The sequence below is a fragment of the Megascapheus bottae genome, chromosome 10, assembly GCF_031878675.1.
Source record: "Megascapheus bottae isolate mThoBot1 chromosome 10, mThoBot2.hap1, whole genome shotgun sequence".
In the NCBI taxonomy this organism is placed as follows: Eukaryota; Metazoa; Chordata; class Mammalia; order Rodentia; family Geomyidae; genus Megascapheus; species Megascapheus bottae.
Window position 1 is genome coordinate 65,341,568 of NC_143518.1, and position 23,854 is coordinate 65,365,421.

At 43.4% G+C, this 23,854-nt stretch overlaps 1 protein-coding gene across 11 annotated transcripts in view; it reads left to right on the forward strand.

Moving 5' to 3' along the window:
* The first annotated feature begins 1,473 nt into the window (after positions 1 to 1,473).
* Cdc42bpa (CDC42 binding protein kinase alpha) overlaps positions 1,474 to 23,854 on the forward strand; it is a 199,608-nt gene continuing 177,227 nt past the window's right edge. For 5 of the 11 annotated variants that reach the window (XM_090341536.1, XM_090341537.1, XM_090341538.1 and 2 more), the window contains exons 1-2: positions 1,577 to 1,876; positions 19,532 to 19,623. In XM_090341536.1, the coding sequence (XP_090197662.1) occupies positions 1,699 to 1,876; positions 19,532 to 19,623 (270 nt within the window). In that variant the 5' untranslated portion in view covers positions 1,577 to 1,698. Of the gene's footprint in view, positions 1,877 to 19,531; positions 19,624 to 23,854 lie in introns of all 11 variants that reach the window. The other 6 variants (XM_090341546.1, XM_090341544.1, XM_090341545.1 and 3 more) reach the window with 5 other exon arrangements.

Genomic DNA, 23,854 nt, shown 5'->3' on the forward strand with positions numbered 1-23,854 from the left:
AGCGCGCCGACCGAGCGCGGGCGGGCGGGCGGAGGTAAACGACGGGGCTCCTCGGGGAGGGCCGGGCGGCCCCTCAGGCGCCCCGAGAGCCCGGGCAGCCTCCTCAGACGCCCCGAAAGCCCCTCAGGCGCCCCGAGAGCCCAGGCGGCCCCTCAGACGCCCCGAGGGCCCCTCAGACGCCCCGAAAGCCCCTCAGGCGCCCCGAGAGCCCAGGCGGCCCCTCAGACGCCCCGAGGGCCCCTCAGACGCCCCGAAAGCCCCTCAGGCGCCCCGAGAGCCCAGGCGGCCCCTCAGACGCCCCGAGGACCCCTCAGACGCCCCGAGGGCCCCTCAGGCGCCCCGAGAGCCCCTCAGACGCCCCGAAAGCCCCTCAGGCGCCCCGAGAGCCCGGGCGGCCCCTCAGACGCCCCGAGGGCCCCTCAGACGCCCCGAGAGCCCCTCAGGCGCCCCGAGAGCCCCTCAGACGCCCCGAGAGCCCCTCAGACGCCCCGAGGGCCCGCGGGTGCGCGGGGAGCGCGATTCCTCCGCACCGCAGGGCACCAGGGAGCTTGGGGCAGCGGACGGGGACGGGAGAGGAGGCCGGGGGACCGGGGCGGGGGACCGGCGCGGGGGACGGGTCTCACCTGGCGCGCGCGGAGCGGTCACTGTTCGGGAGGGCCGCGGGCGGCCGCGGTGGGGCGCCGGAGACGAGGCTGCGCGCGGGCTGGCGGGGCGGCGGGGACCCCGGCCTCCCGGGGCCGTCGGGGCAGGTGGCGCCCTCGAGGACGGGGAGACGCCGCCCGCGGCCCGGAGGAGCCTCGGGGCGCCGGGCCGCGGGGCGGTGGGCGGCGCGCTCGGCATCTCGCCGCAGCGCCGCGGCCGGGAGCTCGCGGCCTCCGCGTCCTCCGGGGTCCCAGGCTCCCTCCGGCGCGGGGCGGCGGGGGCGGCGCGGCGCTCCCCTCCCCCCGCTGCCCCCACTCCCCGCTCGCGTCCCCTTCGCCCCTCCCCCTCGCGCTGCGGAGGCTCGGGCTCGGTGGGCGGGAGGGCGCGTGGACGCGTGGGCGCGTGCGCGCGCGGCGGCCATCTTGGTCGGCGGCGGCGCGCGCGCGCGCGGCCTCGCGCGGGAGGGCGGGGCGGGCGGGGAGGGCGGGGCCGGCCCGGGCTGCGGCAGCCTCGGCTCGGCTCTCCTCAGCGGCGGCCACGACTCCTCCGCCGGCTTCGCCGCCTCCCGCGCGGTCGGGAACGATGCCCGCGGCCGGAGGGTGTGAAGAGGGGGCCCGGGGCGCCGCGCCCGCCGCCCGCGTCCTCTGAATTCCCGGCGCCGCAGCCGCGGGGCGGGCGGGGACCCGGCTGGGCGCCGGGCGCGGCCTCGGCATGCAGCGGGCTCGCGCCGCCGCCTAGCCGCCGGGCCCGCGCCGCGGGGCCAGGCCCGAGACGCCGAGGACGAGGCCGCGGGCGATGACGAGGGCCCCGGGCGGCCGCGGGCCTCGGGGTTGACCGCCGAGCCGCCGAGCCCGCCGCCCGCCCGCCGCGGCCCGCGCTGGGCTCCCCGGGGCTGCGGCCGGCCCCGCGTCGGGCTGGGAGCTGAATGGGGGCCGGGTGGACCCTCCGGTGGGCCGTGTAGAGCTCGCACTCGAGCCGGACCAGTTCCCGGAGCGCCCGCGGGTGCGCGGAGACGCGGCCGGCGCGGGCCCGGCCGCCGCGGGCCCCGGAGCCACCATGTCCGGGGAGGTGCGCCTGCGGCAGCTGGAGCAGTTCATCCTGGACGGGCCGGCGCAGGGCAGCGCGCAGTGCTTCAGCGTGGAGACGCTGCTGGACGTCCTCGTGTGCCTGTACGACGAGTGCAGCAACTCGCCGCTGCGCCGGGAGAAGAACATCCTCGAGTACCTGGAGTGGGGTGAGTGCCGCCGCCCGGCCGCCCCCCGGGGCCCCCTGTCGTCCAGGAACCCGTCCTGGAACGCAGCCCGAGGTCCCCGGGTGTGTCGGGCCGCTTCGCGGGAAGGGGTGGGAGGCGCAGGGTGGCCCGGGCGCGGTGACAGCCCCTGGGGGGGCGCCGGGGAGGAGCGGGGACATGAAGACAGCGGTGTGGACACACTTCCGTGACGGTGGTCGGTGGAGACCGTCTGCGGGCAGCTCGAGCGCGCGTCCCGCTCCCCGAGCCCGATTCCAGCCTGGGCCGCAGCCTGGTAAACGGAAGGATGCCCGCCCGCCCGCCGGGCTCCGGGTGACCTTCAGGCCCCGGGCTGGGCTCGAGCCCCGGGGCCGCGGCCGCGCGCGTGAGCTCGGGCGTCCCGCGCCCCGCCCCGCCCGCCCTCCCCGGAGCAGGGTTTTGGTCCTCTGCTGCTGCCCTGCAGCGCTCCCGATCTTTGTTTGTGGGCATGTGTTTATGCTAATCTTTTTTCAGAGTAAACATTTTCTGGAAGTGAAAGTCAAGGGCGCTTCTTTTCCTTTTTTAAACTTCAAGTGTACTCAAAACTAGTTCCTTAGTCCAACTACTGATTTAAGAACCGCGTGCGTATGATTTTTTTAATGGTTCATTTGCCAGTATTTAGAAGAGTGGTTGCTGACAATGTGATTTTATGGAGTTTAATGGGAGTGGGATGCCTTTTATTTTTTCGTTAATTTCCCTGTTAGTGTGGTATTGGTTTGTGAATAGATGTCTTCTTAAGTGTGGTACAAAATATTTCATGAAGCATGTATGGTTTTAGATCCCACATTTCATAAATTCACTCTTCTCCGGTGCTTTCTGGTTTATTGGCGTTTACATAGTTTTGTGATAGGAGATATTTTGGTGTATAATTAAAACAAATGTTTTCTTGCATCTTTCTTTTATGTGTAGAAAACCTCCCACTTTGTTTGCATATGTATTTACTTAAGCCAAAAACTCAAATATAGGGCCAAATTGTATTTTTATTAATATACTTTAAATCAAACCAGAAACTTAAGCACAATTGAAAGTAATTTTTCGTAGCATCCTGTACCTTGTCTTCTTAGAGGTCTGCTATATGATGTAGAACTGGACAGTCTTTTAAAACTGTTACTGGTCTTCAGTTCCAGAGAAGTGAATAGGATTTTGTGTACTGAGGCTAAGCAGTCCTGTTAGCCTGCCTTCTTCATTTTGGGAATGCCAGTCAGGTCTTTGGATGGGCTCTGTCATTGGGTTGTACTGCCAACTTTTCAGGCTTCTTTAGGTTGGAGTGTGAAGTCGTGTATGTGGGGGGTTATCAGCCACAAAGGTTTGAGTGAAGAGCAAGAAAAGAAAGGTAAGAATGGAAAAGATAGCCAGGGGATTATCACTCACACCTGTAATCAGAGCTACTCAGGAGTTTGAGACCTGAGGATTGTGGGCTAGCTCAGGCAGGAAAGTCTGTGACTTATCTCCAGGTAAGCATCAAAACAACAAAACATAACCAAGAGTGGAGCTGTAACTCAAGTGGTAGAGCACTGTCCTTGAGCAAAAAAGCTCAGATACAGTGTCAGGCCCCGAGTACACCCACACACACAGTATGGAAAAGCAGTGAATAGATGTGGATGAGTAAGCAGTAAAACTGACTATCTTTAAGTTATTGAAGAGTTTAGGTTAAGAATGGTAATGGGAGTATTTTTTCATTTAAATACATCAACTTTTTCCATATATGAATGATTACTATATAATATTCTTGTTACCAACAGAAAAAACAACTTAAGGAAATTTCTAGATTCTGACTTGACCTTGTCTTTTTTTTTTTTTTTTGCCAGTCCTGGGCTTGAGCTCAGTCGTTGGACTTTCTCAAGGCTAGAGCTCTACCACTTGAGCCTCAGCACCACTTCCACTTCCAGCTTTTTTTCTATGCATGTGGTACTGAGGAATCGAACCCCAGTCTTAAAGATTATTGTTGAGTTAAAAACAATTCAGATTTTCCATATGGTATTTTTAGTTTGATTTTAATAAGTAGAAACTATTGGGTCATTAAGTCTTTAAAAGACCCAATAAGTATAATAAGGGATCATTGTAAAACTCTGTGTTACGTGGTATGTGTTTTTTCTTTCAATTTTTATTTTTTTGTCGATCATGGGGCTTGATCTCTGGGCCTGGGCAATGTCCCCGAGCTCTTCAGTTCCAGGCTACTGACCTACCCCTTGAGCCACAGCACCACTTCCAGTTTTCTGGTTGGAGGTAAGAGTCTCACTGACATTTTAGTGCCTGGGCTGGCTTTGGACCATGATCTTCAGATCTTAGCCTCCTGAGTAGCTAGGATGACAGGCGTGAGCCACTGTGCCTGGCTTTAAATGGTGACTATTTGAGTTTGGCATTTATGTATATGGAAATGCCATTTGGATGATCCTTATCAATGCTTATGATAGGTTTCCTAAAAAAATGGAGTCAGTATTGACTAATTCCTACCAATTTTTTTTTATTCCTAGTTAGGATTTTTACTTTTTTTTTTTTTAAATTTGCTTACTTTAGTTATAGAGGGTATTTTATTGTTTCATTTCTACATGTGTGTCCATTTCAGTTTTATCTTAGCACAGCTAATGTTGTGTTTGTACAATGTCATGGCAATAAGAAGAATGACAGTCTGTGAAATGTGGTGTTTTTCTTTAACACAGCCTTGTTTCAGGTGCTGATGGCCTCGGGGTAGGGAATAAGTAGAGCAAGGGAAGAAGCAGATTAAGTCAAGGAGCACATAGTGACCTCAGTCACTTTTAAATTGAATAATGTAGGCCACTTTCTAGTTATAGTCAGAAAGATTTGAAAGACTTGTCTCCTTTGTTTCTTAGATTGTTGAAGTGATTACCATTTGCATGCCAGTTTTATATATATATATATAAATATATGCATATATACACATAGTACATCATCTATATGCATATATATGCATGCTTGTTTTCCTCTATATTAGTCACTTACTGTCCTGTTTCAAGAATGAATACAATAATTTTTCTAGAACAGTGCTGGCACATGGTAGAAACATGTTCAACAAGTGCAGAAAGGCTTTCCCACTCCCCAGTCAATCTAGAGGTAGTCACCGAATGATACTGGTTACTGCAGCAAGTGGAGATATTTGTTAGTAAATTGTTTTAAGAAGTGTCACTTTTTTTTTTCTTTTCAAAGTATTGCTTCATGAGTGAGAATAGAGTTTTGGAAATGTTACTTCATATAGAAATTTAGTATGAAAAAAATATCATAACGTGTTGTGAATTTTGTGATATGTTCCATAAATCATAGGACTTAATTGCTACTACCTGGTAAGCCCAGTCTGTTTTAGGGTAAAAGTACTGAACTTGGAATAAAGTAGTATTATATTATTATTATTTTTTTTTTTTGGCCAGTCCTGGGGACTGAACTCAGGGCCTGAGCACTTTCCTTGGCCTTTCCTCAAGGTTACAGTGCTACTACTTGAGCCACAGCACCACTTCTGGCTTTTCTATGTATGTGGTACTGAGGAATCTAACCCGGGTCTTTGTGCATGCTAGACAAGCACTCTACCACTAGGCCAAACTCCCGGCCTTTGTACTACTTTTTTATGGAAATAGTTTTTTTTTTCTCCCTAACCCTTTTTCTCTTTTGGTACCTTATTACCAGTAAGCAATATATGGACACAGTGTTTTCTGGTTTTTTTGTTTGTTTGTTTTGTGATGTATTTTAAGTCCAATAATCGACCAAGAATTTACACAAAAACCCCAACCCACTAAATATACTAGAATAAAAAATATCCAGTTGATCACATATAGTGTTGTTATAGAAAACACTTGTGTTTTTCTTCCTTCAAATCTTCATTCTTTCCCCCTCCTCCTTCCTTCCTGTCTGTCTGTCTTTCTTCCTTTCCTTTCTTGCTGGTCTTGGAGCTTGAACTCGGGGCTCCTTTTTGCTCAAAATTAGAGCTCTTCCTTTTGAGCTACTGCACCACTTGCAGCGTTTTCTGAATAGTTTTTATTGGAGATAGGAGTCTTCTGGACTTTCTTTCCCCAGTTAGCTTTGAACCCTGATTTTCAGATCTCAGCCTCCTTGAGTATTCCTCAGTAGCTATGATTAAAGACATGAGCCATCGTTGCCTTGTATTTCTTATTACAATGTTGAGATCAAAAGAGTTTGATTAGTGTAGATGAACTGTTTACTATTTAACAGTGGAAATGTAGGAATAGATTTTTTTTCTCAGAAAGACTGATTAGGACAGAGGAGGAATTTAATGCAGGCAGTATAGATAGAAGCCAGATACTTGGAACGTGGTGAAGAGGAAGAAGGTAGAGAAGGGGAAGAGGAAAAGGCATGGGGGAGATAAAGACAGTGGAGAGAGGAGAATGACTTCTAAGTGCCTGATCTGTGAATGAGTGGGTGTTTTTCTTACAACAGTGGACAGAACTAACTCCACTGCTTTACATTTTCTTCAATGGCTCATTGCCTCTGGTATTTTCCTTTTCTGACCTTGAGACATGGAGTATTGACTTTCATTGATTAAAAGAGGTGTCAAAGCCGGCTGAACTTGCGGGATAACCATAGGACTTGTAAACAATGGTAGTGGTTTCTTGGTTATGTCTTCCTGTCACTGCAGATTAACTTTGGGATAGATATGGTTGAGGGCTTGGAAGTTCCATAGATTTTTCCATTCACTTTTTTGTAGACTGACAGTGAGTGAGTTCATGTTTTAACTATTGAAGACAGTGCAGGAATGGTTCATCTGCTTTTGACCATATCTTCCTAAGACAAGAAAAGGATGTCCTTTCCTGTAATTGCATGTAAAGCTCCTTTCCAGATCTGGAGATTTTCCTTTTCTTCTGTACTGCTCTTCCTCATCAGATGCCCCACACCTTCTCTTTACAGAGTCCACCTCTTTAGATCAGTTGGTGGGCAAAGGCACCCCCACCCCTGTTCTGATGGTTCTGTATCTCCACTGCTGGAGTGCAAGACTGGCTTTCATGAGAAACAGGAGGCATGGAGATTTGGCTGTGCATCACAGTCTCACTGTCTGCCCTTTGAACTTCTTCCCTCTGTTTTGCTTCTATTTCATCTAGCTTCCTCCCTAGTTTTGAAAGGTGTCCTGTAAATCCATGGAATATTATCATGTCTGGAATAGCATGTAGTTACAATATGGGTCATTAAAACATTAAGGAAAAAACTTCTCACTTAAGAAGACATGGTCAGGACGGGAGTTTGGCCTAGTGGTTAAAGTGCTTGCCTAGCATGCATGAAGACCCAGGTTCAATTCCTTGGTACCACATACATAGAAAAAAGCTGGAAGTGGTGCTGAGGCTCAAGTGGTAGAGCTCTAGCCTTGAGAAAGTCCAAGGACATTGCTCAGGCCCTGAACTCAAGCCCAGGACTGGCAAAAAAAACCCAAACAAACAAAAAAAAAACAAAGAAGACATGGTCAAAAGCAGCTGAACAATTCATGCACTGTCTTCAATAGTTAAAACATGAACTCACTTTCATGTAGGTGAATATGTTGGGAAAACTATTGTAGGTCAGTTGTAAAACATTAAAATTACAGCAGGCTATCCTGTCTTACTTGGTTTTGGAACCTTCTTTTTGCAGAGTATTTGGAGGCTAGATGGCAAGCAGTGGTTGCACTGGAAATGCTGTTTCACTATGAGTTAATTGTTTTCCTGTTTTCTCAACCCAGATACTCGAGGAGTATCTGAGTTAAGAGAAATTTTGGGATGCTGTGTGATTTGGAAAGAAAAACCAGATCTGAGTAAGTTATTTTACTTAGCAGCTGTTAATTGTTCTCTGTGTAAAAATCATGTGGCTTGAAAAAATAAACTTAAGTCTGTTGGAGCAGTAGTGGTGTTGCTAGAATATGTTGCATCTTAGAAACATACCCTATAAAATAGTGGAAGTTGATAGAGTGATGAATCTTATTATGAACTTGTAAAGCTCTTGGGATTAATGAGAAGTATCTCATTTTCTTGTTCTAATTAAACTTGCTTTTCCTGTGTATGCAGTTACATTTAAAGATAGTTTCTATCTTTTGTGTGTTCATTAACTAAGATTGTAGCACATTAAAGAACTGTCAGTTGTGTACTTATAAATAAGCGAACTTTCTGTTCGCTTATTTATAAGGTCTCAGAAGAAAAGGTCATAGACTCATGCAGTTTTAGAATCCTTTATAGTGTGATGTATTACAACAAATTATCACAGGAAAAGTTTCAGAAATTTCTGGGACAAACTTATTTGCTTACCTCCTTTGCGTAGGTAAGGGTCCTTTAATTTGAGTCATTGTGAGGAGCAGCTACCAGGTTTGGGCCGGGTTTGCATGCATTAGGAAGCCATAGGTGTCCAAGTCTGTAAACTGGTGGTGAAGTAGAAATTCCCAGATTTGTCTGCCGAATAGTTTTACTCTAACACCTGACAACCAAGTTCAAACATAGGTAGTGCTTTGTCTCACTAATCTTTATCCTTTTCCTGGTTAGCATTTTTTTTTTTTAGCCTTTTTGCTTGCTTGTATCACAGAGCCAGTCTAGCAATATTTATTAGATTGGGGTGGAATTGAGCATTGGATGTGTATTTACAAGGGACATTCAGTTGTGAGCTGTGTCTCTGGCGGGATAAATATGTACAATACCTGATTTGGCAAAGATGCTCCTGCTAACTTAGTGATCTCTTTATAGTGACCCTTGATTTTTCGGGTGATTTGCCTATTGCAGTTGTGAAATAGAACAAAGCTAAGTAGACTTTCTGAGAGATTTGTAAAAGCAGTAGAATTGTACTGTTTCAGTACAAATTTTTTTGTTAAGTATGATTACTTGCAAAGAGTGGCTAATACCTCATGTTGTCTCAGATACTGTGAAAATTAGTCAGATGTCTACTTAGAAGGGTTCTATGCTGAGATTAAAGAAAAAAGAAATTAGAAAAGCCCTGGCTAGTAGGCAGTGACTAAAGCCATATTTTGAGATTGTCTTGCTACCTGGTGTCTTGCCCAGACCCAGACCTATAACTAAGAAACAACTGAAAGCAGACTAAATGCCTCAGGTATGTAATGAACCTGACACATTAATATGATGTCACAGAACTTCGTACTCTGTGCTTTACAGATTTTCCTGAGTTTATGGTTTAAACCACAATAATGTTTGCCAGTCTAGTGTATTTTGTTTCTGTCTTTTTGTTGCATACCTTTGCAGTGTACTATTTTCTGATTGACATGGTAAGCTGACAGCCTTTTCAGATGTCCATTGCTTGAGGTGGTGATTGATATGACTATATTGTTTAGCTTCTTGTCTATGGGGTAATATCAACCAAGTGCAGCACTTAAAACCTTTTTATTGTTTCTGTGCTTTTGGCACCATTGACTTACCTTGTATATATGGATTTATATATTCCTAGATCTTCCTGTCCATGTTTTCTTTGTCTATAAAATGATGCCCTGTCATCCCTTGTGTGTGTGTGTGTGTGTGTGTGTGTGTGTGTGTGTGTGTGTGTATTGTCTGCATTCTTTTAAGCAGCCATACTACAGTTATTAAAAGGAAATAAATGAGGAAGAGATAGTAGCATTGAATCTTGTGAAATCATGTATCACTTTGAGCTTCATCTGTACAGCAGAAGGATTCAGTGGGAATCATGCTTTCTAAGAATAATACTCCTTCTGGGCCAGGTCTTCAGATTCTCCATGACTTTTGTGACTGCTTCTTGAAGATTGCAGATGGCTATTTATATTTCTAGCATTGTCAGCTCTCAACTTGGATTTGTTTACATTTGGTTAGATCTAGGTAAAACATCTTTGCAAAGAATGTGGTAGAGGTGATAATTGTTCTCTGATCCCATCCAGTGGGGTATGATTTCATACTACTTTATCACTTGTTAAGTTGCTATCTTCCAGATTCTCTGCTGTAAAGTGGAGAATCACACACACACACACACACACACACTCTCTCTCTCTCTCTCTCTCTCTCTCTCTCTCTCTCTCTCTCTCTCTCTCTCTCTCTCTCTCTCTCTCTCTCTCTCTCTCTCTCTCTCTCTCTCTCTTTGTGCCAGTCCTAGGGCTTGAATTCAGGGGTTAGGTGCTGTCCCTGAATTCTTTTCCTCAAGGCTAGCATTTGAGCCACAGCTCCACTTCCAGCTTTTTTGATGCTTGATTGGAGCTCAGAGTCTGACAGACTTTCATGCACTGGCTGGTTTTGAACTTTGATTCTCAGATCTCAACTTCTTGAGTGACTAGGATTACAGGATTACAGGTGTGTGCCAGTGACACACAGCTTCTCCCCCCTACCCCCTCCCTCCTTTTTTTTTTTTTTTTTTTTTTTTTTTTGCCATTCCTGGGCTTGAGCTCAGGGCCTGAGCACTGTCCTTGGACTTTCTCAAGGCTAGAGCTCTACCACTTGAGCCTCAGCACGGCTTCTGTCTTTTATTTTCTATGTATGTGGTACCGAGGAATCGAACCTGGATCTTTGTGCATGCTAGGCAAGCACTCTACCACTTGGCCAAACTCATGGCCCTAATTAAGTCATTTTATAGGAAGGTATTTTGAAATTATGTAGATACCCTTTTCTCATGAAGTTAGTTTTATCTCAATGAGCTTATGGTTTTCTGTGTTATTTAATTGTTCACTACTATTTGCTTTGAGGGCTTAAGTTGGCCCAGGTGTGGAACATAGGAGTCCTTCCAAATTGGCTCTGTATCCTTTGACATATTTTGACTTTCCTGCTTTCTGGTGTAACAAAATGGTTCATCTTGTCTGTTCCTTTCTTGCTCCAGCCTTAGAGTCATCATTTTTTTTAGAGTCCTGGCTTCTTTGAGGAGAGGAAGTTAATAAAAATAAGCCAGGTGTGAGCTCTGAGTTTGCTCATTGCTCCTGTGTATTGCTCATAAGCTCTGTCTTTGGACAAAGCTATCTGCATCCATCCGCCCATCTTTCCATCCATCCATCCATCCATCCATCCATCCATTCAGCCAGCCAGCCAGCCAGCCATCTTTCCATCCATCCATCCACCTATCCACCTATTCATTTATCCTTTTACACATACCTGCATATTTATATCTATATGTACTTCTATAAATAATTGTTTTTGTATTTACCAAAGAACATAAATTTTCACCAACATCTCTAATTTCAGTTTATAATACAGGGTTTATTTGCGTTCCTTTTCTATATTGCGACTCTCACTTCCTAACAGTTAGTGAGAAGTGTGGCTCCCATTGTCCTTTATTTACTTAAAGTGTGATCTATCTCTAAGCATGTCACCATCCTCCCCTTGCTTGTGCAGCTACATCACCGGTTCACGCACTGCCTTCCCAGCTGGCACTTCACCTGTTGAACCTCTTATTCTGTGTTCCTTATCTTAAGTCACACCTTGCCCAGTCTCTGACCACCATGACTGGCTTTTGTCTTCACACTAGGTGTGCTTCCACCCTGTGGATGCGCTGCCATGCTCTTGACACTCTCAGTGCTAGGAGCCTCTGTATGTGATGCTGGGTTGCAGCCAGCTCAGCATTTTACACACTACCCTGATCCTTTGTGACTTCTCCTTTGCCTCCTTTAGTCTTTCCCGTCTAAAGGCTTTAGGGCTAAATTGCTCAGAACGTAGATGGGATGGCTTTTTACATAACACATACGAAACTTGCTCAGTATTGGTGACACAGGCTGAGAAATCAGTTGTTAAGTGATTTTATTGTGTGAATAACACAGAGTCACCCATGTTCATCCAAGATGACTTGCCATTGAAACACTTGTGTGTGAGTATGTGTGATTTTATCTATTTGTCTACTTAGTTTTTTTTTTTTTCTGCCAGTCCTGGGCTGGAGCTCAGGGCCTGAACACTGTCCTTGGACTTTCTCAAGGCTAGAGCTCTACCACTTGAGCCTCAGCACCACTTCCGGCTTTTTTCTATGTGTGTGGTACCAAGGAATTGAAACAGGGTCTTCATGCATGCTAGGCAAGCACTCTACCACTAGGCCAAACTCCCAGCCCCACTCAGGTTTTTTTTTTCTTTTTTCAGACTTTGAAATAGGGTTTTACTTTGTAGCCCAAGCTGGCATTGATATTGAGATCGCACATTCTCCTTCTCCTGATGAGATTACAACTGTGTGCCACCATGTCTGCTTTCCCAATTTATTAAAAAGTTAAAATTCTTTAAAAGATGTACAAATAGTAAAGAACTCTTTGGAGCAGCTCCTGTGTATTTTAACAAATGATCATCGCTATAGTGATCATGAGGATAGTCAGGTACAGAGCAGTCCGTCTCTACGGTCTGTACTACACTCAGTATTTATTCCAGTGTTACGTGAAATCCTGCGTCTTAGTAGATAAGGCACATCTTTGGCTATTTCATGATCCTTAAATTTTTTTTGGCGATACTATGAGTGGGACCCAGGGCCTTGTGCATGCCAGGAACATGCTCTACGCCCTTAGACCTGGTTAGTTTTCTACCTAGTTTAACCATCTCATTCTCCCACGCAGGGATTGTCCTGACAAGGTACAAGTAGATAGCGAGCATTACTGAGTGAATGAATTAATGTTCTTACAGTTGTTTTCTGGTATATCTGGATCATGAATACTACTTAACCCTCATGTTTTATGTCAGGTACTTTGATACACCCTATTTCATTTTAGAAGGGGTTTTCTTTCCTTTAACAATTTTAAAAATATTTTTAATTGGCAAATAAAAATTCAAAAGTGACTTCTTAACTGGTAATTTATAATCTATAGTCTATAAACAAGTACTTGCTAGAGGGAGGTAAGAAATAAAGGTAAAATGAAAATAGTCTCTAATTTGTGAAGTTAAGCTTTTCTTTTAAATCTTGACATTATTTGTTTACTATCCAGAATAAACATTTTAGGGTATGATGAATTGGACATGCATTTATGATTTGATTTCACTTTCTTTCAACCTTACTCAGACTCTAGTGAAGACCTTTTTGAAGAGCCGTAATGTTGAAGGATGAGAAGGATACGAGTATATAGTGGTTGTGAGCTGGGACCCAGAAGTTGGAGAAAGTGGAATCTGAGTCAGTAGTGAGAGCTGAAGACTGTCCAGTTTACTTGGCAAATTCCCCTGAAATTTTAAAAGGTGCTGTCTAAAATGTCCAGGAATGTCTGGACATTGAGGTATGGGGCTACGCTATGAAGAACTGATCAAAGCAGTTTTAGAAGAAGTAGATTATTCAGGAAAAGGAGCTTGGCTTACAGTTATATGCCAAACCAGGAAAAAAGCTATCAAGACCCTCACCTCACCAAACAAGCTACATGTGATGGATCACCTATAAATTCCAGGCTATGCTGGAGGCCTGTGCAGGCCTCCAAGGGCTGGGAACGTGGCCTAAGTGGTAGAATGCCTCCTTAGAAGTGTGAGGCCTTGAGTTCAAATTTCACTACTGCTCCCAGATAAATTCCAAAGCAACAGAAGTTAACAAAAAACTAAACCCTAAACTTAAATAGAAACCCCAAAGTGTCAGATATTAAAGAAAACCTCTAATGTTTAAAGTGTAGCTACAAACAAATGGGCAAACAGCAAATAACTTTGTGAGTCAGACTCCACTGGCTGAGGATCATGCAGATTCTGTGAGTGTCAGTGTTACAGCCTCCTGTGAGGAATGGGCCTACGAGAAAGGCACATGTCTCCCAGCACTCTCCTAGAGGAACAAGACTTTTCATCTTACCAAAACAGCCAGAAATTGGGGGCCGGGAGTTTTGCCTAGTGGTAGAGTGCTTGCCTAGCATTCACGAAGACCCGGGTTCAATTCCTTGGTACCACATATACATAGAAAAAGCCGGAAATGGTGCTGTGGCTCAAGTGGTAGAGCTCTAGCCTTGAGAAAGTCCAAGGACAGTGCCCAGGACTGGCAAAAAAAAAAAAAAAAAAAAAAAACAGCCAGAAAATATCCCCTCCTGGGATGGACAGAATGAGACGTGCATGTCTGTCTGTAAACTGGTCATTGCTTCGATGCTTATGGGATTGATGAGATACAAGGACTATGCTGACTCAACAAAATTAGAACTTAATTAGAAAGAGAAGATAGGATCTGCGTAGACTCCAGTTGCCTTCAATACGCTGGCTTTGTGGTTTGCAGTTTACCCATAGCATTTTCATGGGAGGTTGTGTGTGATCCAGTAAAGTTTGTGCTAGGCTTGGCCTTTTCCCTGACCCCTCTATGTGCTGGCTTCCCTAACAGTGTGCTTTGATTTATACATCGTGGGCCAGTGTCACTGTGTAGAAGAGGAAAAGCATGCATAAGAGACAGCTGTAATTAAATTGTAATTTAAAAATTGCATGTGGTTATGAAAATAATACTTTCTTTACCCTGCCACCTTTTGTTGGCCTATATTCAACATCTATAAAACTTGTTTATAGAGCTCACTTGGCAGTTGGTATGAATTTTAGATTATTATCTTTTTATATATGTATTACAGGATTATCTCTCCCATCTCTAATACATTATAACTTTGGATATATGTTTATTGTTAATGATATCTGAAGAACTTGTGGCTAGGAGAAAATCAGCTTAGACTCAGTATTTTGCTGGACATGATGGCACATACCTGTAATTGTAGCTAATCGGAGGAATCATGGTTTGAGACTTGCCCAGGCAATAGGTTAATGAGACCTCCTTTAACATACAAGCTATATGTGGAACATTTTCAAACTATGCTAACTAAAAAGTATGAGTTTCAGCCATCCCCCAGCGAGTGACTTATTAGGACTGGTAGAACACAGCCTGGAGTCCTATGCTCCAAGATAAATGAGCAACAGTAAAAGGCTCTTGGAGAGAATTTTAGAGGAAGTCAAATACATACTTCCAGGAATCTTACTTATCCCATTGGAGTCACACAGGATAGTCATATTTTTCTGCCTGTTGTGACATACTTGAAGTACTGTTTACCAGGGAAGGTCACTATAACTTCAGTGCTCACAGAGCAGTGCCTCACACCTTTTGAACAGTCTGTTTGCACAGCAGAGATTAGGAGGCTCATTGTCCAAGGTCAGTCTAGGCTGAACATGAATGAAACAAACTCGATGTGGTGCTCACCTGGATCTCAGGGAGAAGGATTGTGGTCTGAGGTCAGCACAGGCAAAAAGACAAGTCATCCCAAAAGACTGGGAGAGTGACTCAAACGGTAGAGTGCCTGCTAGCAAGCATGAAGCTCTGAGTTCAAACTCCAGTACCACTGCCGCCACCACCACCAAAAAGAAAAGGAAAGAAACCTAGGCACAGCTGGTGGTTCACACCTATAATCCTAGGTACTCAGGAGGCTGAGATCTGAGGATTGTGATTTGAAGTCAGCCCCCACAGAAAAGTCTGAGACTTACCTCTAATAAACTAGTCAGAAAGTGGTGCTGTGGCTCAAGTGGTAGAGTGCTAGCCTTGAGCAAAGAGCTTAGGAACAGGACTTAGGCCCTGAGTTCAAGTCCCAGGATTGGAAAAAAGAAAAAAAAACCTACCTCACATCTAACCCTTACTGAAATTTCCAGGCCCCTGTTTGCCTTGCAGTTTAAGTGTAGCAAACCATTATGATTGTTATAATATTTCCTTAATCCAAGCAAAGGGACCAACTTTGCATGTAGACCTTATAGGAATGTCAGTCTTTTGTGATTAGACTGGACTTAAATTTCAGCATTAAAGGGATTTGATAGGCCCTCAGACTTTCTCTTTATTTCATTTTTTGTTTTGGTGCCAGTAGGTGGCCTTGAACTCAGGGTTTGGCACTTAGCTATTTTGCTCCTGGCATTGTACCACTTGAACCAAGATCTAGTCCTGGTTTTGTTGCAATTAGTTTTAAAAAATTTGGTTTAAGCCAGAGGCAGTGGCTCATGCCTGTAACCCTAGCTACTCAGGAGGCTGAGATCTGAAGATCACAGTTCAAAGCCAGCCCAGGCACTAAAGATTAGGAGACTCTTATCCCTAATTAATCACCAGAAAATGGGAAGTAGAGCTGTGGCTCGAGGGTTAGGGCAGTAGCCTTGAGCTGAAGATCTCAGGGACTGTGCCCAGGGCCAGAGCCCCATGACTGACCAAAAAAAAATTGGTTTAAATATATTTTTCTCTGAAAACTTTATTCACCTTTGCTTTTACCTTATGGGAAAGACTTAAATTTTTGCCAGTCCTGGAGCTTGAACTCAGGACCCGGGCACTTTCCTTGAGTCATTTTTTGCTCAAGGCTAGCACTCTGGCACTTGAGCCACAATGCCACTTCTGGCCTTTTCTGTGTTTGTGGTACTGAAGAATTGAACCCAGGGCTTCATGTATGCTAGGCAAGCACTCTACCACCAGGCCACACTCCTGGCCCTTCAATGCTTTTTCTTTTTAGCTTCTAGCCACATAGCTGCTAAGAAAGTAGTGTACTCTCTATTTTTTCTTCTATTTATACTACAGATTTTTAAATACGGATCTTTCTTTAATTACAGCATCGTTTTTTAAAAGTCATTTTGGAGGACCTGTTTGTGAGTTAATTTGATTTATTTTTCTGTTGTTTCTGGGATTAGGAAACACATGGAATAAACTAGCTTCCTTCATGCTTTTTTTTTTTTTTTTGCCAATCCTGGGTCTTGGACACAGGGCCTGAGCACTGCCCTTGGACACATTTTGCCCAGTGCTAGTGCTCTACTACTTGAGCCATAGCACCACTTGCAGCTTTTTCTGTGTATGTGGCACCAAGGAATCGAACCTGGGTCTTCATGCATGTTAGGCAAGCACTCTACCACTAAGGCATGCTCCCGGTCTCCTTCATGCTTTTTAAAATAAAGATTTATTGAACTATAGCCCCACTCTTTTGTTTATATTGTTTTTATTTGCTTTCATGATGCAGTAGTAGGGTAGAATAGTTGAAACAGAGACACTATGGCTCATAAAATCTTAAATACTATATTCTCTCTCTCTCTCTCTCTCTCCCTCCCCCTCCCCCTCTCTCTTCCTCCCCCTCTCCCTCCCCCTCCCCCTTTCCCTCTCCCTCCTCCTCCCCCTCTCCCTCTCCCTCCCTCCCTCTCTCCCTCCCTCTTTCCCCCTCTGACTGAGTATTAAACCCTAGATCTTGCATTTGCTAGACAAGCAGTCTACTAGTGACAACAGTCCCTTTGCTTTTAGTTTTTCAGGTTCTCATGTTAACTTTGCAGGGGCTGTTCTCAGTCTGTACCTTAACTGTGCCTTCTAGAATTACAGATCTGCCATGTCCATTCTACCATGTCTACCTTCTTCCCTTTCTGTTTTTCTGTTTCCCATTTCTCCTTTATCATCCTCCCTTCTCCTTTCCTTTTCCCTTTCCCTAGTAATAAGAGACATGAAATAAAAATTACAATGAGACATTATCTTTTCTCAAAATGGCTGTTATCCCAAAGACAGAAAAACAACAAACAATATAAATATTGGCGATGTTGCAGATTAAAGAGAACTCTTAGTTACTATTTGTGGGAATGTAAATTAGGACAGCTGTAGTAGAATAACTGTGAAAGTTGCCCAAGAAACTATAAATGGGACTATTATATGATATAGCCTATGTTCTTCTTTTGGGTGTGTATCAAAATGAAATGAAATCAGTGTATTGAGGAGACATCTGCATTCCAGTGTACACCACTGCACTATTCACAGTACTCAAGATAGGGAATCAGCAGCGATGTCTTAACGACAGATGAATAGATAAAGAAAATGTGACACAATGAAACAGCATTCAGTCATAAAGAATGAAGTCCTAGTGTTGTGGCATCGTGGATGGAACCTGAGAACATCATGTTCTTTTGGGAACCTGAAAAAGTTGATCTTATAGGGTGGATAGCAGAGTGATCCCTGCAGGCTCCCTGGGGAGGGTGGCCACTGCCAGCTTCTGAGCAGGGGAAAGAAGAATAGATAGATTAGATAAAGCTGTCAATATACAAATACCTTTGAGAAATTGTTTGTATTGTTCTATAGCACAGTAGGGTGACTCATTAAGAGGCCTGAGAGGGTTGGGAGCTGAAGGATGGGCTGAGGTCAGTTTTGCAAGCACAGAGATACCTAAATTAGAAGAAATAAGTGGAGTTTAAGTGCACAGCAAGGTGACTGCAGTCAGTAATAATGTGTTGCATACTTGAGGACAGCTAGAAGATTTGGAATGATATACTACTACAAAGAGAGGTAGGATGCTGTAGTCATTGTAATCAAAGCGTTCCACTTCCTGGCTGCCGTGTGTATTTTTCACAATGCAGGTTCAGTCCCAACCCACTCAAACTTGGTCTTTTTCTTTGATTGCTCTGTTCTCTTGAGTGTGAATTCCAAATGGAAATACCACCCCTATTTCCTTCTCTTAGAGTCTACAGCATAAATACAGAAACCTTACAGCTTGACTAATCAATGTGGAGGAACCCTCTAGTCTAAGCTAGAGAGGGTTCAATATCCTAACATGATGAAAACCTATTTTTTTTTTTTTGGTCAGTCCTGGGCTTGAGCTCAGGGCCTGAGCACTGTCCTTGGGCTTTCTCAAGGCCAGAGTTCTACCACTTGAGCCACAGTACCACTCTGTCTTTTTTTTAATGTATGTGGTACTGAGGAATCGAACCCAGGTCTTCATGCATGCTAGGCAAGCAATCTACCACTAGGCCAAACTCCTGGTCCTGTCTGTGTACACATTCACACATGGGACTGGCATATCTTTTAAAAATATTCCACTCATTGTTACTATCGTTTGCCCTTTCCTTAAGGCATAGATGAGTGAGAATGAAGAATTATTAATTTACCTGATGGAGACTGCATACATCTATCTGGTGTCATGAAATCTGCAATTTTTTTTTTTGTCAGTCCTGGCACTTGAGCTCAGGACCTGGGCAGTGTCCTTGGGCTTTTTCCTCAAGGCTATTGCTCTATCACTTGAGCCACAGCACCATTTCCGACTTTTCTATGTATGTTGTACCGAGGAATCGAACCCTGATCTTCATGCATCCTAGGCAAGCACTTTACCACTAGGCCAAACTCCCAGCCCTGAAATCTACATTTAAAAAAAAATCTCTTTGGACCTTTTGTTAAAATATGTAATGTATTATTGATAGTATGGAATATTGAAGTTAAAATATGTAATGTATTATTGATAGTACGGAATATTGAAGTTAAAATATGTAATGTATTATTGATAGTACGGAATATTGAAGGTTAGAATAGAGGTGGGCCTCATTTTTACTTCTTTGCTGCTACTTTTTGGTGTTAAAAAGGACATTTCTTACCAAAGATGTATTATGTATAAATAATAAAGGAAATGTATTGCTTTCTTAAGGAAATTACATCAATTCATTCTCATGTAGTTTGATGAGCGTTTAAGGTACTACGGCATAATTCTTTTTTTTTTTTTTTTTTTTTTTTTGCCAGTCCTGGGCTTGAGCTCAGGGACTGACTACTGTCCTTGGATTTTTCTCAAGGCTAGAGCTCTACCACTTGAGCCTCAGCACTATTTCTGGCTTTTTCTAAGTATGTGGTATCAAGGAATCGAACCCGGGTCTTCGTGCATGCTAGGCAAGCACTCTACCACTAGGCCAAACTCCTGGCCCGGCTATGGCATAATTCTTAATTAAATTGGAAAATTTGTTGGAAAATTTGTTGTATGAATAATATTCTGTTCAATTACATGTCTAATTGTATCAATTGCAGTAAGAAAGTAATTCATGTTGCTCTTTTTTTTTTTTCCAGCAAAACCATTTACTTCTAAGGTGAAACAAATGCGATTACATAGAGAAGACTTTGAAATATTAAAGGTTATTGGTCGAGGAGCTTTTGGTGAGGTAAGAAATAAGAAACTTAAGATTTTATAGAATGTCTGATCATTGTTCTGGAAAGTATTTTATGCCATTTTCAGAAAAATTATAAAAAGAATTACTTGCTGTTGTAACTTATATGGCTTATCAGAAAATATACTAAAGTTTTGAAATGAGTTACTTCTGTTTGGCAATTCATGTTAAGTGTACTTCCCATGAGCAATTTTCTGGAATCCTTTGGTTTGTCTGTCTTCATGCCATGCCACATTGTCTTAAATTGGTCTATTTTGTCAGAAGTCAAGCGCTGACTTACTCCTGTTTTAGAAGCAATTTCCAGTTTATTCTCTTACAAAGTGAGCTGTGTTAATTGTGCATCAATTGTATTGAGCTTTAATAAAATACTTTATCTACATCTTTTGTCTCTTTTACTTAGTTAATGACATTGATTTTTTTCAAATGTTTAACTTACATTGAGTTCCTAAAATACTCCCCACCTTGATTGACAATCCATTATTATTTTCATCTGTGAGTGGATTTGGAGAAATAGACCTAAAATTTTCTTGTTTCTAATGATCAATGGTCTCATTAAATAGCAGAGTGTTATCTTTTACTCTTTTCTAGATTTTTTTTTTTTTTTTGCCGGTCCTGGGGCTTGAATTCAGGGTCTGGGCACTGTCCTTGGACAGTTTTTGCTCAAGGCTAGCACTCTGTAGTTTCAAGAATTTTTGAAGATTGTTACTACTCCTTTCTTACATGCGTCTAAGATTTCACAGATAAGTCTGGCTGGGACAGGAGATTTTCATGAATATTTAAAATAGTATATTTAAAAAAGTAAAATAATGTATTCTGTGAGTGGAAGTCCGAGTCCGTGGATGTTCAGTGCCCGCATCAGGTGTGTTGGAGGTTTAGTCATATCATCTGACTTTTTAAACCTTAATACCGCATTGGCCATTTGTTGATTCAAATGGCCACTCAGTAATCTCTCACTTTTTGATTTGTCTTGCTAGGTCATTGTCAATTTTATATTGTTTTCAATGAATGCATTGATATTTTGAGTTTTTGCTACTACAGATTTGATTTTTATTTCTGCTCTTTAGTTTGAATTTGCGATCTCTTTTCTGATTTATTGAGATAGGTTCTTAGAATGTAGATATCTAGCCCATTTAATTTAATTTAATTTAATTTTGTCAGTCGTGGGACTTGGACTCTGGGCCTGGACCCCTCGAGCCACAGCACCATTTCTGATTTTCTAGTGGTTAATTGGAGGTGAGTTTCACTTTCTTTAGTGCCCATTAGTGCCTGGGCTGGCTTTGAACTGTGATCCTCAGATCTCAGCCTCCTGGGTAGCCAGGATTTACAGGCGTGAGCCACTGGCCTGCTAGCACTTTAAAATGTGTATTCAAGTCCACTTTTATATCCTTTTGATCTATTATTGTCTGAGAAAATTGGTTTCTTTCTTATTTATTTCAGTTTTTGCTTATAACAGTCTTATCATCTGCCTAGCATTGACCTTTTCCCTCCAGTTGTTTTGGAGTGTTCTCTATTGTATCTCTTCTTCCTTTCCCATCCTTCTTTTCTGCTGGGGCTTGAACTGATGGCCTTGTTGTACATGGTAGAGCTTCAAGTGCTGTACCACTTGAACCATGTTACTATCTGTTTTCATTTGTTTTTCAGATAGAGTCTAATTTTTCCTGAGCTAGCCTTAACCTCAATAATCCTGTCTCTTGTTTCCCAGCCTGTATCTAGTAATCATTAGTGAAAGATAAATGAATGAAAAATTCATTTGTGCCAGGCGCAGTGGCTCACGTCTGTAATCCTACCTACTCAGGAGGCTGAGATCTGAGGATTGAGGTTCAAAGCCAACCTGGGCACGGAAGTCTATGAGACTCTTTCAACCACCAGAAAATGGGAAGTGGCACTGTGGCTCAAGGGATAGGGCAGGGCAGTAGCTCTGAGCTGAAGAGCTCAGGAACAGTGCCCAGGCCCAGAGTTCAAGCCCCACGACAGACAAAAAAAAAAATCATTTATATGACTAATACTGTATGTTCTTTATTCATAGTAGTATTGCCTGCCCAAGTTAACTGCTTTTTTTTTTTTCTTTCTTTTGGCCACTTAGAATAATGAGGTTGCTGGGAACCAGTGGCTCTCACCTGTAATCTTAGCTCCTCAGGAGGCTGAGATCTGGAGGGTATGGTTTCAGAGCCTTCTCAGGCAGATAGATCCTCTAGGCCCTCATTTCTAGTTAACCATCCAAATGTTGGAGTGGAAGCATAGTTCAAGTGGTGAAGTGCCAGCTGAGCAAGCAGAGGGCCCTGAGTTCAAACTCTGGTGCCACCAAAAGAAAAAAAAAAAGGAAAGTGCTGGAGGCGTGGCTCAGTGGTAGAATATTTGTTTGCCAGTCACGAGACCCTGTGTTCAAATCGCAGTTACCACCAAAACCTCTAAAGAATAAAGCAATCACATGTACATGTATTTTGTGAGCTACAAGCACTCATTTATATTCTAAATGTCACAAAGTAGGCATATTTAGCCTTTTTATACATAATGTCTAATAATTTTCCAGGTGCATACTGATTTATGCGCCCACCAGCAGTGTCTCATGCTCTCAGTTCTCTGACAGCCTCATTAACACTTGGATCATTTGTTTTAACTTTCTGCATTTTTGGTGGATGAATAATGATAATGTGGTATATCCTTTTGCATTTCCTTATCACTACTACCTAGTTCAAAACCTTTTCGTGTTACTTCACATAATGAGCACATTTTGGTGTTGGGTTGGGGAGGTAGAGCTGGATGGGTAGACTTGTCTGGCTTACTGTATAGGCAGTCAATGTCTTGGAGGTATTGTGTGTATGTGGTTTGGCTTTTCCTTCTCTTTATAGATCTTGTATTAAAAGTAGTTCTGGTTCAGTTAATTGAACTGTTCTTTATGATCAGTGTTGTTTTTTCTTTTTGGGTCATGAGCTTGTACTCCGCCTGGGTGCTGTCCTTGAGGTCTTTAGCTCAAGGCTACCACCCTACCCTTGAGCCAAGCAGTTTCCTAGAGGTTAATTGGAGATAAGTCTCAGGTCCTTTTTGTGCCCGGGCTGGCTTTGAGCCTTGATCCTCAGATCTCAGCCCCCTGAGTAGCCAGGATTACAGGCATGAGCCTGTAATCATGCAAGCATGATTAGTGTTTTTTGTCCTAATTTTAAGAAATGTTTCTAACCTGAAAGTCATGAACAGTTAAAAAAATAATATATATGTATATATATATATATTTTTTTTTTGCCAGTTGTGGGGCTTGAACTCAGGGCCTGAGCACTGTCCTTTGGTTTTCTCAAGGCTATAGCATTACCCTTGAGCCACAGTACTACTTCCAGCTTTTTTCTATGTATGTGGTGCCGAGGAATTGAACCCGGGTCTTTGTGCATGCTAGGCAAGCACCCTACCACTAGGCCAAACTTCTGGCCCCTAAATAATATTTTTTGAAATTCTTTTTTTTTTCCAGTCCTGGGACTTAAACTCAGGGCCTGAGCACTGTCCTCAGGCTTTTTGAAGGCTAGAGCTCTACTACTTGAGCCACAGCACCACTTCTGGCTTTTTTCTATGTATGTGGTACCGAGGAATCGAACCCGGGTCTTTGTGTATGCTAAGCAAGCACTCTTATCACCAGGCCAAACTCCCGGTCCTAGAAATTCTTCTTATAAAGTTGGGTGTGTGATCCATGCGGTATTGATTATTTTGTGTTTTCTGAAGTGCAGGTCGAAGTTCATGTTATTCTTTGTGGTGGTATTTTGGTGTCATTTATTATAAACATTTCCACATTTCATTACAAAAGGGACTTCTGTTTTGTCCAGCAATTTTTAAAGTAGTTTTGATGTAAAAGCCTAGTTGATATTTAGTTAAATTTATGAGTTTGATGTTTCTTGTTAATTCTAGAATTCTTTCTTCTAAGTTTTATTTTTGCTAGGATAGAAGTGCAGTAGATGCCAGCTATGGTGGTGCACACAGTAATCAACGAGGAGGATGAGGCAGGAGGATCACGAGAAATGCAATAGATGTTTTCATATATGGGTCTTTTAAAGATCTTGTCATTTTAAGTTATTCTACTTTATGTATACTTTTTTTTTAGTTTTTCCATATACTTAGTCCTATCATCTATAAATAATGACAGTATTTTTTCTTTCCAGTTTTTATATTTCTTTAATATTGCCACAGAGAAGATATTTAATAAAATGTTGAATTCAGGTGGTGAAAATGGATGTCTTTGTCTGGT